This window comes from Empidonax traillii, unplaced genomic scaffold, assembly GCF_003031625.1.
Source record: "Empidonax traillii isolate 1590-97213 ecotype Southwest subspecies unplaced genomic scaffold, ASM303162v1 scaffold1365:size127568, whole genome shotgun sequence".
Taxonomy (NCBI): Eukaryota; Metazoa; Chordata; class Aves; order Passeriformes; family Tyrannidae; genus Empidonax; species Empidonax traillii.
In genome coordinates, this window is record NW_020956558.1 from 94,043 (window position 1) to 121,170 (window position 27,128).

Consider the following 27,128-nt stretch of genomic DNA (forward strand, 5'->3'; position numbering starts at 1 on the left):
TTGGCCCTTACCTGCTGTTCCACCTGAACAAGTATTTGTTTCTATTATATATCCCTATGATAAGCAGAAGAGAATACCTCAAATGCCAGCACAGCTCAGAGGACATTTCCAGCACAAGAAGGATGTGGAGTTGATGGAGTGAGTCCAGAAAAGGCCACAGAGATGCTCTGAGGGCTGGAGCCCCTCTGCTTTGGAGACAGGCTGGGAGATCTGGAAAAGAGAAGGCTCCAGGGAGACCTTAGAGCCCCTTCCAGTGCTTGAGGGGCTCCAAGAGAGCTGGAGAGGGACTTTGGAAAAGGGATAATGTCTTCCCACTACCAGAGGGCAGGGTTAGGTGGGATACTGGGAAGAAATTCTTCCCTGTGAGGGTGGGGAGGCCCTGGCACAGGTTGCCCAGAGCAGCTGTGGCTGCCCCATCCCTGGAGGTGTTCCAGGCCAGGTTGGAAGGGGCTTGGTGCAACCTGTTCTAGTGGAAGGTGTTTAGTGCTAGTGCGCCCCTCTGCAAACCGTGCCGGGAAGAAGCAGCAGAAAACAGGAGAGAGATCCAAGCAACCTGCTCCCAGTGCAGCTGACAATCCCACAGGAATGGAGCTAGGCTTCACTGGACACACCGAGCCAGCCCAGCACCCCTTTCCCACGGCCATGTCTTTGTCTCTTGCTTTTCAAACCATTGCCTTCGCTGTTCGCCGCCTCCGCACCCCTTCCCGTCCCGCTCTGGAGCCACAGCCCCTCCACGCCGCATTTGTTTTGCAGCCTCCCCAGGTTCGTGGGGGGGCGGAACAGCGGCACCCTCCAAGGGCCAAGGCCCCACAGGGTGACTCCCTCTCCCTGAGGGAGCTCCGGCCGCGGTGAGAACGGGACGGCAGCTGCGGGAGGAGTGGAACGGCGGACCGTCCTTATAAACCGCACCTCATGAATATTCATCGAGAGGGCGCGGTCTGCGCGGAGGCGGGGCGCGCGAGCGCCGCGCTCATTACTATGAATGTGAATGGCGGCGCGCGCCCCTCTCATGAATTATGCGGGATAGGCGTGGCCGCCGCGGCCCTTCAAAGTGTGGGAAGATGGCGGCGGCGGCGGCGGGCGCTGGCGGCCGGGCCGCGCTGCGGGGGCGGCGGCGGCGGGGGCGGCCCGCGGCCGAGGAGGAGCAGGACGGGGTGGTGCTGGCGGTGGCGGAGTGCCCGGTGTGCCGGCAGGCGCTGGCGGAGGCGGTGACGGTGACGCCGCCCTGCCGCCACTCGCTCTGCCTCGCCTGCTCCCAGCGCTGCCTGCAGGGCCCGGGCCTGTGCTGCCCGCTGTGCCGCAGCCGCCTCTCCACACGGGCCCGGCGGCAGCAGGCCGAGCCCGCAGCCAGCACGGCGGCCGGAGGAGGAGGCGGGGAGCAGCGGCCGCCGGACCAAGGTGCGGCGGCGGCACCTGCGCCCCCCCATCGGCGGGGCGGGGGGGGGCGCGGGGGGCCGGGGGCGTGGCCCGGGACGCGATGAGTGCGCGGGGGCTCAGCCCCCGGGGCGCGGCCACGCGCGGGGTGTGCGGGGGTCGGACCGGGGGAGGTGGCGCCGATCGCCACAAGTGCGACGAGTTTGCGGGGCTCAGACGGGCCGGAGGGGGCGGGAGGATCCAGACACGGGAGGTGTGATGAGTTTGCGGAGGCTCGGCCCCGAGGGGGGTGTGGCCAGCGCGGGGAGGGGGCGGCAGCGCGGGAGGTGCGATGAGTTCCTGGGGGCTCAGGCCCGCCCCGAGCCCAGCGGAGCCAAGCGTGGGAGGTGCGATGAGTTCGCGGGGACTCAGACAGGGGGTCGAGCAGGAGGAGTGATGAGTTTTGCCAGGAATCAGCTACCCCGAGTCCATCGGGGCCCAGACCCTGTGGGGCGTGGCCAGTGCAGGGGGCGGGGGAGGGCGATGGGTTTGCGGGTGCTCAGGTGTCATTCCCTCCTCCCCTTCTTCCCCCACTATGTCCTGCGGGGCCAAACGTGGAAGGTGCGATGAGTTTGTGGGGACTCGGCCGCCCTGCTCCCCCTCCTTCCCCCCCCCCCGATTCCTGCGGGACCGAGCAGTGAGGGGGTGGCGGGGCTGAGCCCACCCCTACTCTGTGGCGTCAGGAGATGGAGTGGATGGATGGCGTAATCCCTGGAAGGGATGCCCTGACAGGGGGGATATTTCCCCATTTCGCTGTGCCCAGATCAGCAGCTCTATGCTCCGAGTGCCCATCGGCCCCTCACCCTGGAAGGATGCGCCGTGGGAAGTCCTGCTCCCTTGCTGGCATAAAATAATCCATCGTTCCTGAGTTCCTGGCTTCTTGTCACGCGTTTCCTTCCTGCCTCCAAAACCAGCTGCCTTCCTCAACTCCTGGAAAACCGCTCCCTGTGTTTCCTTCAAAATCCTTGTCTGAGCTGGCGGTGTTCCTCTTTCCCAGTGGGAGCTGCTGGAGATGCCCACCGTGCTGCTGTGAGCTCTCGGAATGCACCAGGATCTCTTGGTTGGGGAGGTGATGCAGAGATCGACCACCCAGAAGCCGTGCCAGGGGGGAGCCCTCTGGAACAGACAAGGATTTAAGCTACGGATAAACATCCTTTTAGCTGGACCCGGAGCGTGTTCCTGGTCTCCCAGTTCGTGCTTGTGTCAGCATCCTCTAATTGGCTGCGGGAAGAATTGGCAGGACGAGCTTAAACAGCTTAAATTGGTGGTTTGAACTAACCCCGCTAACCTGGAAGAGATTTAAGGAGCCTTTGCCTGGAAGGATTTGCAGAATCAATGAACAGCCGGGCTGTCCAGAGGGAGCTGAGCCAAAGGGATGGGAGTGGTTCCTCTGGGAACTCCCCAAGTCAATCTCTGCTCCGAGGCAGTGCTGTCAGTCCTGCTTAAATGGACTCCGCTTGGTCCAGGCAGGCTTGGATGGGAGTATCCAGCTATGCTGCAGGAATGCTTGTGCAGTGTCTTCGTTGGTTTTCTTTAAAAGGAATTAGTTTTAATTCTCTGCTTGTCCTGAATTGTGTGTGGGATAAGGGGGAATGGCTTTCCACTGCCAGAGGGCAGGGTTAGATGAGATATTGGGATGAAATCCTTCCCTGTGAGATTATTGAGGCTTGGTACAGGCTGCCTAGAGAAGCTGTGGCTGCCCCATCCCTGGAAGTGTTCAAGGAGCAACATGGTCTAGTGTCCCTGCCCATGGCACTGGATTGGAACATGATGAGCTTTATGGTCCTTTCCAATCCAAACCATTCCATGACTATTTTGCAATAAGGCACAGAGTGATTGTCTTGGTTGTCATTTTCTTATGCTCCAAGTTGTACTCGTAGTGTGGGAATCAAAGGCAGATGATCCATTGCAAACAGGAACCTCTTCCTTGCAGGGAGAGAGAGCAGTTGAAGTGGTTTATCCTGGCATGAGTGAGGCTGATGGAGGATCCCAGCATAGCTGAGCTTGGCAGGGAGAGCCAAGCCCTGCTCAAAGCAGGGTCACCAGGAATGTGTCCAGGTGGGTTAGGACCATCTCCAAGAGACTCTGTGGCCTCCCTGGACAACCAGTACCAGTGCTTGACAACCCTGACAGCAAAAAACGGATTTTTCTATGTTCAGTGAACTTCTTTTGTTATTAATTTGTGCCCATTTCCTCCTGTTCTGTTACCACAGAGGAGAGCCTGGATCTGTCTTCTCCACTTGTCATGTAAACGCATTGGTGAGATCCCTCTGAGCCACCTTCTTTTTCTATGAGGGTGACCAAGCACCAGCACAAGTTTGCCAGGTGGAGTTTCCATCCTGGACATGGACCTGGCCAGCCTGCTCCTGGTGACTCTGCTTGAGCAGAAGGGTTACGTGCCCAGAGGTCTTTGCTAACGTGAATTATCCTGTGAATTCTGTTCTGAAACATGGATTAAGCTTATATTAAAACAGTTGCTTGTTGAAAGTCTTGGAAGGAAGAAAGGAGCAGCAGATGGGAGGCTGGGAGACCACATATGTGTGTGTGAGGATTCAGCAGGCCAAGGAGAAGGAACTGAAGGTGTTTGCAGGGAGGTGCTCAGCCTGATCTGTAAGAAAATAAGTACATTCACATTTCATAGAGTCAGAGAATTGTTTAGGTTGGAAAAGCCCTTCAAGACTGTTGAGTGCAATCGTTCCCCCAGCACTACCACGGCCACCGCTAACCCATGTCCCCAAGTGCCACATCCACACAGGTTTTAAATCCCTCCAGGGCTGGGGACTCCACCACTGCCCACAGCCTGTTCCAATGCCTGACCACCCTTTCAGTGAAGAAATTTTGCCCAGTATTCAACCTAAGCCTCCCTGGCACAACTTGAGGCCACTTCCAAGGAGATGGAGTATCTTACTAATAAAAAAGAAAAGAGTCTCGTGAAGAAGGACAAACAGATGAGATTGTGGCTGTGTCTTCTCAGCAGGCACAAGACCAAACTTCAGGATCGGATCCCCATCTGCACTGATAGATTTTTGCCTGCCAATTCTGACATTACCATCTCAGATGAAAGATGATGTCAAGAGTGCTTGGAAGATTGCTGAAGAACAAATGTTCCCACATGAACTGGGAAACAGAAATGCAGTTTTCCAAGGAAAGGGCTTGATAAAGATGGTTTAGAGCTTTAGACTCCTAAAATGAAAGTGTTCTAGGAGTGAGAGAATAAATCATCATAAATCATCCCCTTCTTTTTTTACAAGTGCCTTTTAAGTGCTGAGGGGCTGCAATAAATGACTGGTTATGTAACAGACCCCCAGGTGTTTTTGGAAGGGACAGGGAAATTCTGCTCCCTGTGCTGAGGTAGGACTGAGTGTACCCAAACCATTCCTCACAGACATCCCAAGTCTCTCATCTCTACACAGACAGCAGGATGGGATCCCACCTTTGCTTCAGCCTCTGAACACTTGGAAAACTTTCCCTAATGTCTAATCAAAATCTCCCTTATTACAAAGGCAGCTGATTTCTTTTGTTTCTCTTTTGCACTACAATTAATAACTGATGCTCATAGAAGGGTGTTTTTGCCAAACTTTTAACTTGACTTCCCCCTTCTTCCTCACAGTCTTTTTTTGGCTGTGGTTTCCCTCTTTCCCCACTGGCCCAGACCAGTCTAGTTCTGGAGCATTTCTTGGTGATTCCTTAATTTCCTGTTGTTTCTGTTGTTCTGTAGTCTGTCACCAGTTGTTTTTTATCTCAAGGCCACAGTGTTTGGAAGTGGCAATCCCGATGAACAAGGCAATCCCTGCCTTGGGAAAAGGAGTGATTTGCCCCCCTCTCCCCCCCATATCAAACTGATTAAAGACAACACCACTTCTTTTTTTAATCTACCATTCAAGCTGTTAATGAAGAGAGTGATTAGGACCAGATGCAGTGGCCAGTGTGAGAGGCTGTCCTAGCATGGCAGTGGATCGTTAGCTCCTGGAAAATATTTTTCCAGCTAGTTGTGCCTCCATCTGAATAGTGTTTATACCTACAATAAGGTTTTTTTCTCACTGTGCTTCTAAATGTTTTTTAAACGTTCTTCCCAATTAAAATAACAAAATACTGACTCCTTGGAGACCTTAGAGCCCCTTCCAGAGCCTGAAGGGGCTTCCAAGAGGGCTGGAGAGGGACTTTGGACAAGGGCCTGCAGTGCCAGGACAAGGGGGAATGGCTTACCAGAGGGGAGGGTTAAATGGGATATTGGGAAAGAATTCTTCCCTGTGGGGGTGGTGAGGCCCTGGGCACGGATTGCCCAGAGAAGTTGTGGGTGCCCTGTCCCTGGAAGCGTTAGAGGCCAGGTTTGGAGCAACATTGTATAGTGGAAGGTGTCCCTGCCCATGGCAGGGGGTGGAACTGGATGGGCTTTAAGTCCCTCCCAATCTAAAACATTCCATAATTCTATGCAAATCTGTTGGGAAGCTTTATCTCAGCTGTTGGCATATCTTCATATCATTTAGTTAAACTGCTCCTCTTGGAAAACTGTTTCCAAACCTCTCTGCACTCACAAAACTTCTTGGTTTGTGTTTCGAAGACATTTTAAAATCTCACCTTCAGCTGCAAGAATAAACACTCACTGACTGCTGGGAGTTAAAAGGGAAAGTAGTGAAAACCTCAGGGGTTTTTTTAATCCCTGCCAGGAGTAAAGGGGAGAAGGAAGTTACAACGTCTGCTGGAAGTTTCCTTGGAAGCTGGGGTTGAAGAAATCCACTCCTGCTCATGGCACAGCTTTGACTTGCCGGATGGAATCAGATTGGCAGCTTTTTATTCAGCCCCTGGTGCTGAATTCGCCAGATGGAGGTTTCTGGATCTTTTGCCAGTAAATATAAAATGTGCTGGTCAGGAGTGTGGCTCCACAGAGATGGTGTGTAAGGCACACTTCCAACCTGGCAAGGATGGAGTCAGAGGGGATTTAGGCTGTCAGATGCCTCTTATAAAGAAAACCAGCATTAAATAATTAGAAAATCTGTTGTCTTCTCAAATAGTGCAGAAATCAATTGTTTTTTCCAAGGCTGAGCACAGCGGAATGAAACTCTTGTCTGCCAGGATAAAAGAGCAGGATGCCAGGTCTGATCCTGTTTTGGTGCTCTTACCTGGGCTGGAAAGGAGCATCCCAGTGCCAGCCTTCCCAGCAGCCCTTCAGAAAACGTTTCTGTTGGCCCACACATCACTTGAGAGGAAGACCAAGCAGGAGATCTGCTGCAAAATCGCATGAAAAGCCTTTTCTTCCACGTTTTTGCCCATTTTGTTGCTCTCTGTGGCACAGCTGAGCACCTGACCCTGAACATCCAGGACTGGCACAGTGAGATATTCCAGGGAAACACGTGTGGTGCTCTGGTCATCTTGCTGTCCTTCCCGGCTGCATCCCAGTGTGAGGACTGGTGTGGTTCCACCTGGACTGGTTCTGGTGGCCAGGAAATTCCACCTGAAGATGAGGAAGAACTTCTTTCCTATGCGGGTGACCACACACAGGAACAGATTATCCAGAGGGGATGTGGAGTCTCCCTCACTGGAAATATTCCAGAACCCTCTGGACACAATCCGGTGCCATGTGCTCTGGGATGACCCTCCTTGAGCAGGGAAGTGGGATCAGATGATCCACTGTGGTCCTTCCAACCTGACCCATTCTGGGATTCTGTGGAATGCAGATATATAGCTATGCATACATTTTTGATTCCATCTCTTCTGCAGAATTGGACCCACGTATAAAATATTCAAGTTGGTGCATAAAGATACTGTGGGTAAAATTGCCTCCCTTGAGCTAAACCAGCACAACTTTACAAATAATTGTTATCCCACTATTTGAAATCTCTTCTGGCTTGCTGAACCCTTGTGAGCAGTGAGACAGTTGACATGGCTCCTCTTTCCAGTTGTATATTTCCCTGAAGGGGAAAAAAAAAATCCACCTTTTTAGCTCTGGAGACAAGGTCTGCAACAAGCCTTAACCATTGAGAAGTAGTTGAAGTTTGCTGCAGGGGAGTTAAATTCCTGTTGCTGTCAGGAGCATCCCAGTGGAAATTCAGCTTGATAAAGCTCACAAACAACTGGAAGTGCTCAAGGACGCAACTGGAAAAACATTTGGGGAAACCAGTGGAAGGTTTCCAGCATGGCTGGTTGCAGGAACAAGGAATGCAGCCTGGCCTTCCCAGCACTACCTCTGCTTGGGAATTTTATCCCACGTGTTGGGACATTTGGGAAGTTTTCCTTTAAAAACAAGCCTGGCTTTCGTAGGCGTGCAAGGAGGAGGGAATAGCAGTTTTTTTATTTTAAAAAAAAGTGCCTTATAATCTATATGTTTGATGTTCGCTTGCATGAGATTATTTTTCTCCTTTCTGAAGGGAGTATTAAAGAAATGCTCTGTGATTTGTTCTGCATTCCCATCTCCAGAGGCTACAGGGTTTGAACTCGCCCTCAGTGGGAGGGACTCAAGTTACAGGAGTCTTCTGTAAGATAAAAGCAAACCAGTGGAAAGCAGGACAAGTGAAAACGGGGTTCAGTGAGTGATTAAATGGCATATGTGGGCGCCAGGGCTGTGACCTGTCCCCCGAGAGGAGGGAAATGTGGCCCTGAACCGGAGGATGCCCAGCAGGACAGTCGGCAACAGGTCACTGGGCGTTTGATTCACTCCCCCCCACTGTGAACCTTTCATTTTGGGTCAAGTAAAAATGCTTCCTAAATAAAGGAAGTCCTGTCAGAAGTGGCTGAGGGAGCTCAGGAGTTTCAGCCTGGAGAAAAGGAGGGGCAGGGGGGACCTTTTTGCTCTCTCTAACTCCCTTGACAGGAGGATGGAGCCAGGTGGGGGTCAGGAACAAGTGACAGGAGGAGAGGACACAGCCTCAAGCTGCACCAGGGGAAGTTCAGATTAGACATCAGGAGAAATTTTTTCATGGAAGGGGTTGTTAAGCACTGGAAGGGGCTGCCCAGGGAGGTGGTGGAGCCCCATCCCTGGAGGTATTCAAGGAATGACTGGATGTGGCACTCAGTGCTCTGGTCTGGCTGACAAGGTGAGGATCAGTCACAGGTTGGGTTCTTGGAGGTCTTTTCCAACCTAAATGGTTCTGTGATTCTCTGAAAACGTGATGGAGCTGCTGGTTTATATCCTTTAATTTTAGCAAGCTGGAAGAAGGAAATACTCCTGATGTTTCCTCTGTGCTCGTACCTGTTCCATCCTGACCGTAGCACATTGGGATGATGGGCTGTCCTGCTCCCTGCCTGGAATACTGATAGGGATTGAGCCAGGATGGTTGTCCAGGGCTTGTTTTATTCCTGTTGTTCCCTTTTCCATCCAGGCTCCTCCAACGGTCGTGCAACTTGCCCAGACTTGCGCTGCACAGAAGTGGGAGGGAGCTTTGTGGCCGACAGAAGGAAGGGAGTCCTTTGGGAACAACAGACTCCACGAGGTTAAACTGTAACCCCGTGCCAGTAGCCTTTTGGTTCCTGAATTCCCGAGGGGGAAGGGAGGAAGTGGGAGCAGGACAGGGGAATTCCTAACAGACAGAGCAAAATATTGACCTCGGGGAATGAATTGCAAGTGGAAAAAAAAGGCTGCGCTTGCTCCAGATCAGTGGGATAATGCTGCAAACAGCTGGAAAGGGATGTGGAGGAGAAAAAGCACTGTTTATCCAGAAAGTAGGTAGCATTCCCGATGCATTGGTGTCAGTGGAAGAAGAGCAGGGATGTGAATTGAGGGTGCTGTGCTGCAGCTGTCAGCCTGTGTGCTTTGGGTGTCTGGGAGTAGGAGCTTAAAGCCTGAGTTTATTCCTAGGCTTCACATTCCCTGTGCTTAAAGCCTGAGTTTATTCCTAGCCTTCAGATTCCCTGTGCTTAAAACCTGGGTTTATTCCTGGGACTGAGATTCCCTGTGATATCACCAGGCTGTTACTTCACCTCTGTGTTTACATCATCCCAATACTCCTCTGATTGCTTAACTGCTTGTCAAGGACTCTTGAGAGTCTCCAAGGAAACTCTGGAAGTGCGAAGTAGGATTGCTTGGCCACCCTCCTCCTGATGTCCCTGCCTGTTAAACAGAGCTTTGATAGCAGTGGTGGAATATAAACATCTGGGGTTGGAAAAAGTGCTGCAGAACCTCTTGTGCAGCCCATGGAGATCTCACACTTTTTGGGAAATGTGGGCCAGCACCATTATCCTGCACTAAAAAAGTGTTTCCTTTCTTTTCTTCCCTTCTCTTTGCAGATTTTATATTCAGAGCACCCATTAAATTAAGCAAACCAGGGGAGCTCCGAGAAGAATATGAAAGCCAGCTAAGGAAGGTCAGTATTCTGGGTAATTGTGTGTTTTGTTCCAGGAGAATTTGGATTTCTTGTGGGAATGCCATCCTGTAGAGAAACCTGAAGGGCTCTTTATTCCTGCCCTGTAACAAAAGTCATTTATTCCCCTTATGCTGTTCAGCCACTTCGGGAAATGGCTGTTTTAGCATTTAGAAACCAAATTTTGCTGTCTTAGTCTGTCTTCCAGAACATGGAAATGTACCTTCCTTGGAGCAACTGGTTGTGGATGTAATTCCATAAAGGCTTTTGCAGCATAAGGTATCTCCTGCAATAACATCCTTCTCAGAAACAAACTATTCCAAACCAGAGCTTTCTGTTTATTTTTAGGCAAGGAAAGAATGTCATTTAAAGGTCAAAAAAATGATAAGGGAGGAAAAGCTTTTCAGCTGGTTTGCAGTTAAAGTCCATGAAAATATTTTCTCCATTTAAAAAGGGATTTTTGATCTCTGTGATGGTGTTTTCCCTTGAGATGGGTCCGACCCCTCACTGATTATTCTGCCTGCTGGGAAAAAGGAGCCCAGGGAGTTTGTCATTGTTGAGTTTTCTTTGGGTTTTCACTTGAAAATATCAACAGGGGTAGAAAGGGCTGGGAAGCTGAGTTAGAAAAACAGCCTTGTCTGAGTGGGAAAATACTGTTTAGGTGATACTTAAGGTAAATAACTAGTCTGAGAAATGCATCTGTGTGAGGAGACAGTTAAAAAGTGTGGAAGGGCCTTCCCTCCTGCTTCCCTTGCATGGAATTAGCCGTGGCACTGATGGGAAATGTCGCTGCAGGTTATTAGGGTAACTTTGGCTGACTGTTTCATTAACTGATCTCAAGAGCTGCAGACTCTTCTCCCATCCAGGTGCCTTGGAAGGAAGGGAAGGAAACTTTGTGTGTGAAGTCGTGGGGCTTGTGGCATTCTCAGCAATGATGAGACACTTTGTTGAGGAGCGGCTGGATTTGGGCAACAATGTCAGACCTTAAGTGCACAGGAATCTTTCTGCTATAAAAATATAATTAAGTAATTTAAATGTGCATCACTGTATTTTTCACTGTAGTCTTTAAGATGAGTTGATTCAGGGCATCTTTGGCTTAAAGATGAAGACATAAATTTTTTTGTATAGGTATTAACAGATGATCTAAAGGTTCCTTCCAATGCCTTCAAGGAAGCTGTAGATGATCTTTTCTTCAGGAACTAGTGACAAGACAAGGGGGAATGGCTTCCCACTACCAGAGAGCAGGATTAGATGGGATATTGGGGAAGAAATTCCTCCCTGTGATGGTGGTGAGCCCCTGACACAGATTGCCCAGAGCAGCTGTGGCTGCCCCAGCCCTGGAAGTGTTCAAGGCCAAGTTGGATGGGGTTCAGAGCAATGTGGTCTAGTGGAAGGTGTCCCTGCCCATGGCAAGGGGTGGAACTTGATGGGCTTTAATGTCCTTTCCAACCCAAACCATTTTGGGATTCTGTGAGGCATATCAGGATCTTCTGGTAGGATTAAACCATGATCTTCTCTCCCATGATCTATAACCCTTTAATAGGAACATTGCAGAAAGATACTGTGTACAGTCCAGTGCCAACACCTCTACCTTCCCCACCCACCACAAGGAAATGTTTTAACTTGTTTCTGGCATTTTGGGCCTGGTTCTGGCTCATTCCTGTTCAGCCTCCTGCCTTGCCCTTTCTGTCCCTTGCCAGATGAGAGATGGGTTTCCTTCCCCTGCCAGCTTAAACCTGCTTTTTATGAAACTCAGCTGAAAGAGCTGGGGGGGGAGAGATTCTCTGAATCGTCATCGAAGAGGAAATTGCAGTGAAATTTTGCTGATGAAATCACACCTGGTGCTGCAGTCACTGTTTCCTCACTCATAGAATCACAGAATCATTTAGGTTGGAAAAGCCCTCTGAGATCATAGAGTCCAACCATTCCCCAGCACTGCCAAGGCCACCACTAAATCGTGTTCCCAAGTGCCACATCCACGCAGCTGTTAAATCCCTCCAGGGATGGGGTTCCTGTTCCAGTGCCTGACCAGCCTTTCAGGGAAGGAATTTTCCAATCTAAGCCTCCAGTGGGGCAACTTGAGGCCATTTCCTCTCATCCCGTCACTTGTTCTGTGGGAGAACAGACCAACCTTTCCAATCAGAGAGTTACAGAGGCAAAATTGGGACTGTTGTCACTTACCAAGGATTTCTTGGTGTCTCTGAACTTCTGAATTAGGCAGGAGGAGAATTCAGGTCTGGGAATCTAAGCTTTTCCTGATTGGGATTCCCTCTGTGTCTGGAAGCACAAGCTCTCATCTCAGCTCCCCCTGCCTGTGGAATGGGGATAAGCCAGGCTGGCTTTCCTGAGAAAGGGAGAGGAGCATTTCAAAACTTTTTTACTCATCCCAATTGCAAGCTGTTTTCTAAATTTGACAGTTTGTGAAGATACCAAGTGTGCATTTGCCAAACTTTTGGAAATAAATATTAATATCAGGAATGATGGTGTTTCTTGGACAGAAAATTACTGCTCGTTCAGCGTTTTTTCCCTGCAGTTCCAGTACTCAAAACAGCTACAAACAAGTTAAAATGCATTTTCTGGTAATTGTGCTGCTAATTTTGCTGATGGTCTTGCACTCAGTATTCCAGAGATGCTACTTGGATAACCACCTCCCAGGGTGGATGTTTCACACTGCATTGTTTCAGTTTCTGGTCCTCACGTCCCAGCACATTTGTATGTGCTAGCATTTGTAAAGAAATTCTCTGGGAGATAATTTACACAAGGCTACTTAATTTTTTTTTTTTTAATTAGTGCAGATTTTATCATTAGAGTTTGTGTGCAGCCCAAATTCTGGACCTAAATTCTGGTTTGTATCCCTTAATTGGGATCCTGTTGTTATCTTTTTTACTGGTCACCGTCAGCAAAGCTTGTGCTGGCACCTCACATGCTGGGTTTGCCCAAAATCCTTAAATATTCCTGTATGGTGTTACATATCCACAGAGGTTAGATGGAGGAAGGAGGGAGGCTGTTCTGTTTACTGATATATGTAGACTATTCATGGCCTGTGTCTAAGTGCCTTTGTTGTCCTGAAAAGAAGATAAAATCCCTGATATTTGTGTCGAAAACACAAGTGTGTTGTAGAAACAAACCAATCTTCATGTTATCATGAGAGAGAAGCAGGGGCTCTACCCTGAAGGCACAAAATTTAATGCTGTGACCCGACTATCGGTATTGCCAATTTGTGTGGAGGACTTCATATATTATAAATACTCTTTTTTCGTTCTTTCCAGCTGAGAGAAGAAAAACTACAAGAAGAAAAGGCGTCTGAGGAGCTGATTCACAAGTTCATTGTAGATGACATGGATGTAGGGAAAAGAAAAACAGAGGAACAACAGAAAAAGGATGAATCTGTTGTGCTGAAAGTGAACCAAGAGTGTGTAAGTAAGCTCGTGCTTCTGCTTCCTATCCACATATCCAGAGCTTTCATCCTTTGGCTTTCCAGGATGATTTGATTGACCCTTTATAGCCCCTGAAGGCTGTGAGCTAACAGATGATAAAGATCCATGTTGATTATGGCAGATGTTCTTCCAGAGGTTTCTGTCCCCCCTTTTACCCACCAACACATGACTCTTCCAAACACAGCAGATAAATCTCTGCTTTGGGAGGATCCATGTGCACTTCCATTAACACTTCCCTGTGAATCTTCTGCACGATTCTGAAGTTCAGCACATTCTTCAGGCTCAGTCTTGGCTGTTTCCCATTTCAGTTGGGAGGCTCTGTAGGAAATGCTCTTACAATTTCAGTTTGATGGGCTGATCTGTGGGGGCTGAGTAATGAACACCCTGTAGGAATTTAACTGTAGGATTTTCTCACTTTTTCTTGATCAGTAAATAAGTTTATCCAGTGACTATATATAGGAGCTGTGTGCTTATTTTTGCATTATTTATGCTTGATGTCCTCTCGGTACAATCAGAAACAAGGGCTTTGGGGTCTTTAACACCTTTGCAAGAAAGAGTTTTATTTTCCAAGTTATTCTCTTTGTTGTACATGTCAGTTAACTCTTCCTTGATTGACTTCAGTTTCCTGAACGTCTCTCGGATTCAGAGAATGAAGAACCATTCCAGGGCAAGCAAACTCATCGGTCGGCTTTTGTTTCCAAGACCTCCTTTGCTTTCCTTTCAGGGTAAGATGCTGAGACTTTATTCAGTGTCCCTTAAAGATGTTCCTTCAACTTGTTCTAAACACACCTGAGATGCTTTAATTCAAATGGTGGTTTCAATCCAAAATAAGTGATTTTTTTTTTTTCTGGAATTTTAGAGCAGGCTCATTGTTAGGACATGGTGTCCATCTGCTTACTTCCTGCCTGTTATAAAATCCAGGGGATCAAGGAAGTTAGTGTTCACCCCATGAAGCACAAAAATCATTGCCTGTAGATTTAAATCATTAGTCAGAAATCAGAGTCCTGTGGGATGAACTCAGGAGTGCTGGATCCTTCTCCAACACAGACATGAAGAGAGACCATCAGTCCCAGACAGCTTTTTCCCTAAAAAGCTGTTGCTTAACCTAGTGGAAGCAGCTGAATAACCAAGTGTGTTTCCACATAAGAAGCAAAGAGGTTTCCACAGCTTCATCATTAGCTCTGACCTCAGTTAATTATGAGCCATGGGGGGAGCCCATGAACACAATCTAAGATTCTTGGATCCCTTTCCCAGAGGGCATGGGAGATATCTCTTACAGTCAGGTGCTGCCAAGGCTGATGTCTCTCCCAGCAGCTGCCAGGGCTGTTGAGCTGGTTGTCCCTAAGGCCATGAACAATCCCGTTCCACCCATCTGCTTTCCAGGAATTTAACCGCCAAGCTGGAGAGGAGTCGGAGCTGCAACGACACCATTCAGGAGAGATCCAAGAGCAGGCAGAGATCAGCCCCAGCCAACAAAGCAAAGGTACAGGCAGCGCCTGGGAGCAGGTTGTTGTATGTAAATGTTCTTATCTGAGGTTACACAGCACCAGTAATCTGGAGATACGAAACACGGGGTTTGTGGTGCTGTGTTATTGCCCTGGGGCCAGTCACTTCCCAGCAAAAACCTGATGGGTTGGGAATTGCTGAGCAGAAAAGCAGACAGGTGACAGAGTTATTGGAGGCTAATTGGAAGGATTGTAATCAGCCTTTTGTTTTGTGATTCATTTTCTTTTCAAGGCGGAATCCGCAGCCAATTAAAGAAAAATCTTATGGAAGTTTAGGAAAATAATCCTTTCTTCCTTTCCCTTTCTCTTCAAAGCTGTTTAAACAGAACAAAACTTGTTTATTTGTTTTCCTGATGTCAGGATATGTTCTTTGACACTTCCATGCCATGGGAAGAGATTCATAGGATCGTAGAATGGTTTGGGTTGGATGAGACCTTAAAGCTCATCCAGTCCCAGCCCCCTGGCATGGGCAGGGTCACCTTCTATGTGCTCCAAGCCCCATCCAACCTGGTTGGAGTGAGATGATCTTCAAGGTCCCTTCCAAACCAAACCGTGCCGTGATTTTGCCATTGGAGGGGTTGCCACTTGCAGCCAGAACAGCTCTTGCACTGACATAACTTGAGACCCAAATCGGGCTGGATCCGGTGTGTCCTGCTCTTGCCCCGAATTGACCATGGAAGGGGCTGTGTCCAGAGATCACAGTGACCTCGGGCTCTCCTATTTCCCTCTCACATTCTTTGTCCTTCTCCTCCATGACCAATATCCTGGGTGTTCTGCCTTGCCTTTCAGGTGCTGCCCGTGACTGGCACATCGACACCGCTGATCGGGGTCCTGTCGTCCACGCAGAACAACCGCTGCCTCTCGGCCCCGGACCTGACGGCAGAGAAGCGCCTGGTCCTCACCGCCGTGTCGTCCCTCTCAGCCCTGCACAAGCCAGAACGCTCCATCAGCCCTGAGAGCAATGACAGCATCTCTGAGGAGCTCAACCACTTCAAGCCCATCGTCTGCTCCCCGTGTACTCCTCCGAAGAGGCTTCCCGACGGCAGAGTCCTCAGCCCTCTCATCATCAAATCCACCCCAAGGAACCTGAACCGGAGCCTGCAGAAGCCGACCACCTACGAGGCCAGTCCTAGGATACTGAAAAAATGGGAGCAGATATTTCAGGAGCGTCAGATCAAAAAGACTCTCTCTAAAGCGACCCTCACATCCCTGACCTCAGAGCCCGTGGAAGACGTTACGGTTCCTGACATCACCAACTCCAGCACTTGCACTAAAGAGCAGCCACAAGTGCAGGATGACCACCTTCCACCTGACACAGTGGGAGAGCCTCACCTCAAGGTGGATTCCTTCCCTTCCATCAGTGAAATGAAGCTGGGAAGAGGGAGCGACAAGAACAAGGGTTCACAGGCCTTAACAACAGATGACAGCGCTTCCGAAGCAGATGCGAGATCAAATGTAACCTCCTTGAACGCACGAGTGTCTGAAGGCCCTGACCTAAAACTCGTGGACAAATCCTGTCTTAGTCTTGGCCCGAAAATGCTGAGCGTGGGTGTTGGCACGACGCTGCCCGACAGCAGCACGCTCGGAGTCCCCGCCAAGGCGCCGGCGAAAAAGCAGCTGAAGTACCTGAACAACAGCAAGTTGATGAACGTGCAGAACAGCACCTGCAATTCTGTCGGAAACATCATCACGGAGCAGCCGCCGCTCCTGAGGCGGGGCCGGAAGAGATGCTGCAAAACAAAGCACTTGGAGCACAACGGCTCCGTCAAGAGACTGAGGCACACGGCAGGGGAGGTGCCTCCGGAGGTGCGGGAGAGGGAGCAGAAGCTCCAGCAGGAGGAGGAGGACAGGAGGTTGGCCCTGCACCTCCAGCGGATTTTCGACAGCGAGAACAGGACAGTGGACAGGCGGAAAGTCCGAGTGGATCGGTACCTGCTGCGCTCCAAGAGCACTCTGGGGGCCAAGTAGCACTGGTGGGCCATGCTGCCTTTCTAGAGGACGATGAGGTTTATCAGATTGTCTTATAGGAAAACTATTTTTTGCCCTACTTCCACCCACACCATTGTTTTCTCATTCCAGTGGTAAGGCGTTAGTAGGTCCAGTTCGGAGAGAAGCCAGAGTCCTTTCAGATTTGAAAAAAAAAAACAGGAGAGAACGAGGAAAGAAAATCCTTTCTGGTCTGTTGGTCTGAAGGAGTTGTTATCCCTGTGAATACACTGCAAGGCCTCCACACTCATGTGGGTTCCCCAGCCTGGAGGGTTGTGAACATGGGGTACGAGGTAAGGACGTCATCCATCCCTTGCCAAGGGAAATCTGAGCTCTGCTCATGGAAATTAGGTTTGTTCTGTCTTACAGTCTTCTCCTCTCTGCCTGCCCGATTTTCTCCCTCAGACTGTGGAGTCAGGGCCTTATCCATGTCAAATGACTTGAGGGCTGCTGGGGAGGGAGCCTGTTCCATATTTCTCCAAGGAAATCCCAAACAGTACTTAAAAATGAATGTATCTCACTGTCTGCACCAGCAGTACAGACCATACGTCACTTTCTTGATGTAAAAAAACCAAAAGAAGTGAAAAAAAAGAGACCTAAAATAAGGGTTTTACCGAAAAGCCTTATAGGGACTTGTAATTCTGTGTTAGTGACAGGGCAGAGAGCTTGGGTGGAGCACTGGGCGCTGGGATCCAGGGAGCTTTTCTCCTAGTCCCTGCCCCTTCCGAGCCAAGAGGATTTCCTATTCTTCCCTCTAACACTGAAGGAAGGGAAATACCAGCTGGGTGATTTTGTTCAGCAGACATTCTCCCTGCTGACACATACCCTCAGGATCTTGCTTGGTTAAGAGCTCTCTCTCTAAGACCTGTTCTTACATGTCCCAGAGGAGGCATCCTGAGGGATCTGACGCATCCCTGCGCTCTCCAGGCACCCAGCGGTTGGCTGTGGAGCTGGGATGGGAGACCAGCCTTCCAGAGGGCTTCCCCTGCTCTGAGCTCCCTGGCTCCAGGTCCAAACCACTGAAAAAGCTCAGGTGAGCAATGCACTAAAAATTCCCACTTCCAGGCACAAAGCTGGGCCTGCAGCAGAGCTGGCCCGGAGCCTGGGCTTGGTGGAGCATGTGTTCTCTGCCCAGATGTGGCCTCCCGCCCTTTGAATGTTTGTAACACTCATCCATCCGTTAACTCTGTGGATTATTTCCAGTAATGGAGCTCAAACAACACTGTTCCACCTCGATCCTTGAGAGGTGCCTTGCAGGGTATTCACTGGGATCCTTGGAGCCCACAGGGATCTTTGTCCAGGGCGGAGCTGTGGCGTTCCCCACCTGCCCACCCATGTGCCAGAGATTTTGGGGGATGAGCACAGTGCTGGGGCAAGCTTCTCCATGGATAGTGTGAAGGGAGGACACCCAGTGGACTTAAAAAACTAGATCTGATCTAAAAGAACATTTGTTACCCAATTTCCTCTGTCTAAGAACGGTTGAATTTTCTCCCTCCATCTTAAAACGGTTAAAAAGAAAACAGGAACTGGTTTTCTTTTTCACTGCAAGGACCCTGGCAAGTTTTTTTGTTTCCCTAATTGAACTGGATTTTTACAAAAAAAAAAAAAAAAAAAGGAAAAAAAAAGAGAAATCTTATATTTTAATGGATAAAATTTATATATTTTAAATACTATATTTCGAAAGATTGACACTTTTGTTTGGAGAAATCTTATAGCAATGATTCCATAATATATATCTGTATCTCTGGATCTCCTTGCCACACAAACTACTGGATGGTTAAAGTTGTCCCCAGGACTGGTGAGACCTGGCCTGCTCTGCCTTTCCAGCATTCCAGGCCCTCTCAGAGCCTTAGGAGAGGTTGCTTGAATCAGGCACTTTTGACCCAAACTGAATGCTGCTCCTCTTTCCAGCTGGGAATTAGAAGGGAATTGAGGAATTAGAGCTTTGGCCAGACCTGGAAGAGCAGCACAGAGAGAAGGAGCAATGGCCTCGATGTGTCCTTGGAGCTCAGGAGGGAAAGCCACAGCTTTAACTGAGAATCCACGTGGTTTCTTCCAAAATTTTGAGCTAAAGTATGCACTTCCCAAGTGCATTTAGGTTTAGAATTATTTTTCCACAGTTAATCCCTGCAGTCCCACTCAGACTTCCCTGAAGTTTCCTTCTTTCTCATGGCACTTCTTGTGTGGGTTCAGCCAGGCCTGGGCTGCCACACCACAAAAAATGCTGAATGTATCTTTTCTTTCCCCTCTTCAAACAGATTTCACAGCCCAATGCACCAGGCCAGTGTCTTAAATATCTCCTTTGGAAAAGATTTTATAAATATTTTGGGGGTTTGTGCGTTAATTTCCTCTTTCCAAATCCGAGCTGGGTGGGAGGCATGCCTCAGCTGGAGTTTGTCCCCAGCCAAAAAAACCTCCATGGGACCCCAGCTCCCTCCAAAACAGAGATCCCAACTCCCCAAGCATCACGCACAGGCTGTGGCATCCACATTTAAGGAGACCTTTGGATGTGGAATCACAAGCATGGAAGGGTTGCGGCAATGCGAAACAGGATGAATGTTTTATTAATTTAACACTCTCGAAGTCTGTGTAAGCTTGCACAAAAAAACACAAAAATTGTAAATAATTACACTCAAAAGAGTAGGAGTTCCCATCCTCTCCCATAAAAAGGTCAGGAATGGCACTACCTTTGCCAGAAGTTCAGCCAGCTGAGGAGGAAAATACCTCTTGCAAGATGTGCAGAGGCCTGAGATTAAACCACGTATTTATTCACACTTTAGGAAAGTCCTTCCTAACCCTCAGCCTTCCCTCTGGGATGAAGGCATTCTTTGTGGGAGCCTTCATCCTCCCAGAATGTGAAGCTGGGGTTGGTTCCATGACTTGTGTCTGCCAAAGATGCCGCTGACTCCAGAAAGTCGCTTTCTAACCCTCTGGAGCTCTTTGCCTGGGAAAAGCCACACGGAAGGGTCCGTGTTTGGAGCCAGCGAGATCAGATAAATGAAGGAAAAGTGCCAAAAGGGATCATACCAGGTGATTGTACGATGTTGTTCTATATTGTCAGTATTTCTCTTCCAATGCTCTTGTACCTGCAGTGCACAGCAGTCAGGAAGTGTAGCTTGAACAAGTATTTTCTCAATGAAAGCAAAGGGGGAGGTTGAAGCCTTAAAGACTCTCACTGATTTTAAAAACCAAGCCTTTAGCAATGCTCCGAGGGGAGAGACCCTCCAACAGAGCTTGTCCCGTGCATTAGGGGAAGCATTTCAGGAAAACCTGGACCGTTTCACACCTGAGGGCAAAACTAACCACTGTCCATGATGGACATCCATGGATGGGAGCTGGGTAGATGCACAGCACGGAAACTGGGATGATCCACGCACCTGACACAAACTTTGCCCCTCCCCATGTGTGGAAAACACCGCAACTCATCTGCTCTAAAATTAGCTCTTCACTATGCAAATGGAAAAACCCTCAGCTGGGCACGGATTGGGATTTGCTGTCAAACTGTTCAAAACAAACCTAGGTGTCGCTACACTTTTTTTTTTTTTCTTTTTTTTCTTTTTCCAATAATGCTTTATATTGCGCTTTTCCATTTGTGGAAAAATTCCAATTGTGCTTTCGCGTTCTCAGCTCACCAGCGGAGCACTGGGCTGGTGACAAGACTTTCCACGGTCATTTTGGGTCTCAGCTGAACCACCTGAATGTTTCCAAAAGGCACCGAAGGACCGTTGACTTGCATGTGTGAAATGTGTGAGTGGAATGACACGCAGGCAATCCCTCATGTTGTGGCTTCTGTTTGTTTGAAACAGAGTAAATCCTGCTTGTGAAACAACTGTCACAAACCAGAAACACGCCGACAAAATAGCAAATGTGTACAAATAATGTTGTACGTTTTAACAGCAACCAGGACTTGGGAGAGACTGCGGGGCAGAGGCCGGGGTTCAAACAGAATAAAACCAGGTTCTGACAGTGAAATCCCTGTTTTCTGCCAAAGTTGCTGTGCTTGGAGACAAGCGGGATCTACTGCTGCTTGTGCCAATTGGGCGAGGTTATTGAGTGATCAGAGAGAATCATTTAGGTTGGAAAAGCCCTTCAAGATCATCCAGTTCAGCTGTTCCCCTGGCACTGCCAATCCCACCAGTAAACCATGTCCCCAAGTGTCACATCCACATAGCTTTTAAATTCCCCCAGGGATGGGCACTCACTGCTGCCCTGGGCAGCCTGTGCCAGGGCTGGACAATCCTTTTGGGGAAGGAATTTTTCCTAATATGTTTTGCAGGGGGAAAAATTGGTGAAAGTGGGTGTAACGACCTATTTTTCATGTAGGGAAGCAGCTAGTGGGCAGTGAGCATCCTCCATTGCTTCCCATCGCTTGTCCCAGCCACTCTGATTCCAGTTTTTGGGCAGGGGTGGATGAGATGGAAAATCCAGGACAAGATTGGATTTTCTGATCCAATTTTCCTACTAGATTTGCTTACCTCAGGAGGGGGAAAATGGCTTGGCCGTCTCCTCGCTGATGGTTACAGGGGAAATCTCGAACACCATGTGGAATTCCTGCTGCCTCCAGACCTGCCCTGGGGCTGGATTCCCTCTTTTGGAGGCCAGAGTTGTGAGCAGAGTGATGGTATGGCTCCTTGGATGGCTCAGCTCTCTTCCATCCCCACAGGGCAGGGATCCAGTTCTACCCTCGAACCCACATGTAACACAGGAGCCCAAAAAGTAAAGGCACCAGCAATCCTGAGTAATTTCAAAGGGAAGGCAGATGTGCTGGCTTATTTACTAGTAGCTGCAAAAAGTACCTTAATTTCTTGCCTCTCTTCCCTCCTCTCTTCCCCAGTCAGTGCAGGGAAGTATCAGGTCCTGCTTGCACTGGCGGTTCCAGATGGAACCACCGTTGGAGCTGAGATGGAAATAAAACATGGAAGAGATCAAAGTCCTACTTCATGGTGAGGCTAATTCACGTTTAGTCCAAGGCTGTTCTCCCAGCAGCTGGGTTTGAGGTGGGGTTAATCCAGCTGTGAATCCAAGGGACCCCCAGCAGTATCTGTGTGGCATTTGCCCCTCTGTAGCCACGGCATCGGGGTCCAGCCTCGTGGCTTGGCCACACAACAGACCTGTTGAAGATCATGGAATCATGGAATAGTTAGGGTAGGAAAATATCTCCAAGGCCATCCAGTTCCCCCATCACTGCCAAGGCCTCCACTAACCCGTGTCCCCAAGTGCTGCATCCGCACAGCGGTGAAATCCCCCCAGGGACAGGGACTGCGGGCAGCCCTTTTGCGGTTGGACAGGGCTTGGAGCAACCTGGTGTAGTGGAAGGTGTCCCCGCCCATGGAACTGGACGGGATTTAAGGTTCCTCCCAACGAAACTATCCCGTGATTCCATGATTTGGACACCCCGTACCCTACAGGAATAACCTGAGGAAGGGACTACATTTCCCAGCGTGCCTCGCGGCGTGCGCGAGGGGAACGGGGTGTAACTTCCTCCCGCGCGGCCAATCAGGAGCGCCCAGGTGTCGCGCGCGGGGCGGGGGCGGAGACAGTGAGAAGATGGCGGCCAAAGGCGGCCGGAACGGGCTCCTGGACAAGGTACCGCGGGCGGGGCTCCTGGGCCCGCCCCGACCGCCACCCTGCCCCGGCTGGGCCCCTGGGCATCCCCCCGCCAGCCCTGGGCATCCTCCCCCTTATTCCTGGGCACCCATCCTTCACCCCTGGGCATCCCCCCTTTATCCCTGGGCATCCCTCCCTTCATCCCTGAGCATCCATCCTTCACCCCTGGGCATCCCCATCTCATCCCTGGGCATCCCCTCCTTATCCCTGGGCATCCCTCCCTTCATCCCTGAGCATCCATCCTTCACTCCTGGGCATCCCCCCTTCACCCCTAGGTATCCCCCTCTTATCCCTGGGCATCCCTCTCTTCATCCCTGAGCATCCATCCTTCACCCCTGGGCATCCCCCCCTTATCCCTGGGCACCCATCCTTCACCCCTGGGCATCCCCATCTCATCCCTGGGCATCCCTCCCTTCATCCCTGAGCACCTATCCTTCACCCCTAGGCATCACCCCCTTATCCCTGGGCATCCCCCCCCTTATCCCTGGGCATCCCCTCCCTTATCCCTGAGCATCCCTCCCTTCATCCCTGAGCATCCATCCTTTAGTCCTGTGCATCCCCCCTTCTCATTCCTGAACATCCTCATCCCTAAGCATCCCCCTCCTCATCCTGAGCATCCCTCCCTCATCCCAAGTATCCCCCCTCATCCCTGAACATCCATACTTTATTTCTGAGCATCAACCCCCTCATTCCCGAGCATCCCGGCCTTCCTTCCTATCTCCCCACCCTGTCCCTGGACATCCACCCCCTCATCCTGAGCATCCTCATCCTGGCTATCCCCTCCTTCATCCTGGGCATCCCTCCCTCACCTCTGAGCATCCTCATCCCTGAGCATCCCCAGGCCCAGGAGTTGGACTCAGTGATCCTTGTGGGTCCCTTCCAGCTCAGGGTATTCCATGATTCTCTGGAATGTTGGGGGGAGCAGATCTGGCAATCCCAGTCTCACCCCAGTAGTGTAAAGTACCTTGAGTTTGGATTAGCTTTGGTCTCAACTCGGTGTCCAGATGTTGTGTCCCAGCTTCTGGGGATACTTGGCAGCCTGGGAGCTAGAGGCTCTTTTTGTGCTTCCCAAGGAGATGGAATTGGTTGTGTCTGTATCTATGGTTGTATCTCCAGAGGGATGGACTTGGCAACTTGTACTGAACTTCAAAACACAGGGACTTGCAGTTGGGATTTAAAGAGTATAGTTTTCCTGCACGTTTGAGGTGATGTTTTACTTGCATTCCTAAGAATTCCATGGTTTTCCTTTGGAACAGTAGATTTAAGCTGTTAAGTGAGTGCTTTTAGGGCCACCTCAGTGTGTGCAGACACAGAATTTGGGACGGTGTGGCCACAGTTCCTCATCAGGAAACCCCTGGGGATTTCTCCCATTTAAAGCACACTGAATTGATCTAATTAATACCCATTTAAGCACAACACCAAGAGTTGGCTCCAGGACTAAAACCACTTCCTGAACACCAACTGCCTTCTGTGTCCCAGAAGTGCATCATCCACTGAGGCTCTTCCAGCCTCGTGTCCCAGTTTGAAAAATTCCTGATTTTAGAAAGGAGAGGTTTCTTTCTTTTCATCCTTGTCGTAGAAAACACAGATTAGACACAGAAATGTTGTTCCCCTTGAAGAGTTTTTACACTGGTGCTCCTCTTGCAGCAGCAACAAACCTGTTTTTACTTCGTGACTTGATTACTGATGTTTGTAATTCCCAAAGTGTGCTGGGAACTCCAGTGGAATATTTAAAGAGCCAAGCCAGGTACCCAGCCTAAAACTGAATGGAACGTAAAGCAGCACAAGAAATAATCCTTGGGGGGAAAAAAAGTTAAGTTTGTGTCAAAACACACCCAGACTTAAAAAAACTGTGTTTTGAACTGTTTGGTTTCTCCTTTTCTCCATCAGGCTGAAACCAAAGTCTGAGTTTTTCTTTGGAAGCCTTTGGAGCTCCTTTCCAAAGTCCTCAAACTGGATAACTGGGAGCAGTGAGGTCAAGCCTGGATGGGTTTCTTGGAAGCATTTTGATTTCTCTGTGGGATAAGGAAGCAGGGGGTTGGGTGTTGGTGGTGTTACTCAAAGACTTGGACTAGGGGTTAATAATCCAATTCAGGAACTGTAGGAGCAGGAAATAACATGAGGGAAAATGAGTATTGCTCTACTGGCAGCTAAAATTCCATCTCCAATCACTCAACTGAAATAAGGAATGACTTAAAATACACAGGGCTCAAAAAATAATATAGTTCAGGGGAAGGCGAACCCCTTGGAAAAGCTGAGCTGTTGTATCTGGGCACTGTTGTTGGGCAACCTGAATACGGAAGAGCAACGGAAGCTTTTGGTTTCATCCTGGAGGACGGTTTGACTGAAACTTCATTTCTTGTTTGTGCTTTTTAATTCTCCCCTTGTACACAGATAGTTGGGGGTTCTTGGAATTTTCCTCCTGCCATCCAAGAGTCCACGTGTAACAGAGGGAATACATTCAATGGCAGGAATTCAGTCACAATCTGGGGATGGCAGCAAATGTAGGAGCAAATTTAGAGTAAAGCTGATGTAGAAAGCCCCTTCAAACCTGTGACAAGATGAATGAGCTGGAACCTGCACAGGCAACAGGTTCAGTGGTGCCGAGGGGGCTTTTGGGTCCCAGATTCCCTCTGTCTCCACTGAGGTTTTCCCAAACTGGCAGCTGCTCTCTGGTTTGCCTCCTGTCTTTGTGTTCAGGGCAGGAACAAGGGCACTAGGATGAAATTCTCCTCACTCCCTTTGGTTTCCTTTGCAGTGGAAGATTGATGACAAGCCAGTGAAAATTGACAAATGGGACGGTTCAGCCGTGAAAAATTCCCTGGATGACTCTGCCAAAAAGGTACCTTCTGCTACTGCTGAATTTTTCCTTCTTGGGAAACGCTCTTATTTTCTTTTCTACTTTTTTGGGGTTGTCTGTGCCCCTATCCTTGCCAGGCCTGTAGCATCTCTTGTGATTCCCATGGATTGTGCTTAATTCCCAGTGTTAATCAGCAAATTATCAGGATGCCTGACATTAATTCTCCATGAACTCTCTGCTCAGTATACCCATCTCATGGAGGCTGTTTCCTCTAAACCTTTCCCAGAAACAGTTTGTCATATTCACGGAAAGCACAAAATTAAGTCAGCCACCCATTTTCTCCCACAGGTTCTCCTGGAAAAGTACAAATATGTGGAAAATTTCCGCTTGATTGACGGCCGCCTCCTCATCTGCACAATCTCTTGTCTCTTTGCAATTGTTGCTTTGATTTGGGATTACCTGCATCCTTTTCCTGAATCCAAACCCGTCCTTGCTTTTTGTGTTGTCTCATATCCTTTAGAAATGTTGTCTCACTTCTACCAAAAGGCTTTGATCTTCCACAAGAAGGAAACCCTTGTCTCTCCTGTTTTCAGGCCTGTGGGAATTTTTCGTCCCGAGGTCAGCTGATAATCAGACAGTTTTTCATGTGATGGGAAAATTCCTGCCTGTCTGGATATGATGCACCTACATTTGGGTGACCTCAGGGCAAATCATTCTCTTATTCTATCCACAGTGTGGTTACAGACATGTCTGCTCTTCCCTAATACCACAGGTCAGATACTGAAAGGGAAAAGTGGAACAGAGGGAATTCTTGCCAGCACCTCTGCAGAGGGATCTGGACAGGCTGGATCCATGGGCTGAGGCCACTCTGGGAGGTTCAGCAGGGTGAAGGATTAGTGGTGGCCTTGGCAGTGCTGAGGAAACAGTTGGACTTTTCCAGCCTAAACAATTCCATGAAAGACCTTCCAGCTCTAACCCCAGCCAGAGGCAGGGACACTTTTCAATAGACCGGGTTGCTCCAAGCCCCGTCCAACCTGGCCTTGGACACTTCTAGGGAGTTAATAATAAATTAATTTTGTAATTATTAAAGGTAAGAATTCGTTATTAATTTCTCATGCTGATGACGTATCAGCTGAGCATGAGAACGGAGTGTCACAAGAGGTGCTTAAACAGTCTCTCTGAGGGGATCCAAGGGACTTCTCTGCCTGTCCTTGCAACTCCTGATTTCCTTAACTTCCTCTGCACGTATTTTGTGATGATGGGAATCCTGACCATCTACACCTCATACAAGGAGAAGAGTATTTTCCTCGTGGCTCACAGGAAAGACCCGGCAGGGATGGACCCCGACGACGTTTGGCAACTCTCCTCCAGCCTCAAACGGTACCCTTTGCTCCAACATCCCAGGCTTAGCCAGAGCCACCATTTCCATCCCCTATCCCTTCAGAGCATCACCCTAAATATTCCCTTTCCTTTCCAAATCTACAAATCTCTATCAAAAATCCATGTCCTGGTCTAGAAATGGTGCCAAATTGTTTCCTGCCACAAATGGATTTTGCTTCTCTTTAAACCCCCTGATTTAATCAGAGTATAAGATTGTGTTACTTGTAGCCGTGGGTGCCCAGGTGGGGACTCCAGCCTGGGAGGGTTCTGATTCCAGCTGGGATCCTGCTCTGAGACCTCTCTACTCTCCCTGCAGGTTTGATGACAAGTACACCCTGAAGCTGACGTTCATCAGCGGGAAAACCAAGCAGCAGAGGGAAGCCGAGTTCACCAAATCCATCGCCAAGTTCTTCGATAACAACGGGACGTTAGTCATGGAAGCCTACGAGCCAGAGGTGTCCAAGCTCCACGACAGTCTGGCCCTGGAGAGGAAAACAAAATGATCCCAGACACCGTCCCACCTTCCCGGGAACGTGCTGAGTTAACACCAATAAAGTCGAATGGCAAAGAAAGCGAATCATGGCCTCTGTTTTTGTCCTGAAATCCTATTCCATTTTTGGATTTTTAATCTTGCATCCAAGATTTTTTGAAGCTTATGGCTAAGCTTGGGCTGTGTGCTTGCAGGGCAGACCCTCAAGTTGGACTT

General features: G+C 49.3%; 2 protein-coding genes across 2 annotated transcripts; both read left to right on the forward strand.

Annotated features, from left to right (window-relative positions):
- Positions 1–1,016: 1,016 nt before the first annotated feature.
- RNF169 (ring finger protein 169) lies at positions 1,017–19,802 on the forward strand. The gene is made up of 6 exons (XM_027906842.1): positions 1,017–1,398; positions 9,634–9,710; positions 12,977–13,123; positions 13,766–13,869; positions 14,528–14,627; positions 15,439–19,802. Exons 1-6 carry the CDS (start codon positions 1,017–1,019, stop codon positions 16,615–16,617), a joined length of 1,989 nt encoding a protein of 662 aa, XP_027762643.1. The 3' UTR covers positions 16,618–19,802.
- Positions 19,803–22,116: 2,314 nt separating this feature from the next.
- SPCS2 (signal peptidase complex subunit 2) lies at positions 22,117–26,999 on the forward strand. The gene is made up of 5 exons (XM_027906850.1): positions 22,117–22,221; positions 25,001–25,084; positions 25,391–25,552; positions 26,289–26,422; positions 26,739–26,999. The coding sequence occupies exons 1-5, from the start codon at positions 22,183–22,185 to the stop codon at positions 26,923–26,925; spliced, it is 606 nt and encodes a 201-aa protein (XP_027762651.1). The 5' UTR covers positions 22,117–22,182; the 3' UTR covers positions 26,926–26,999.
- The last annotated feature ends 129 nt before the right edge of the window (positions 27,000–27,128 follow it).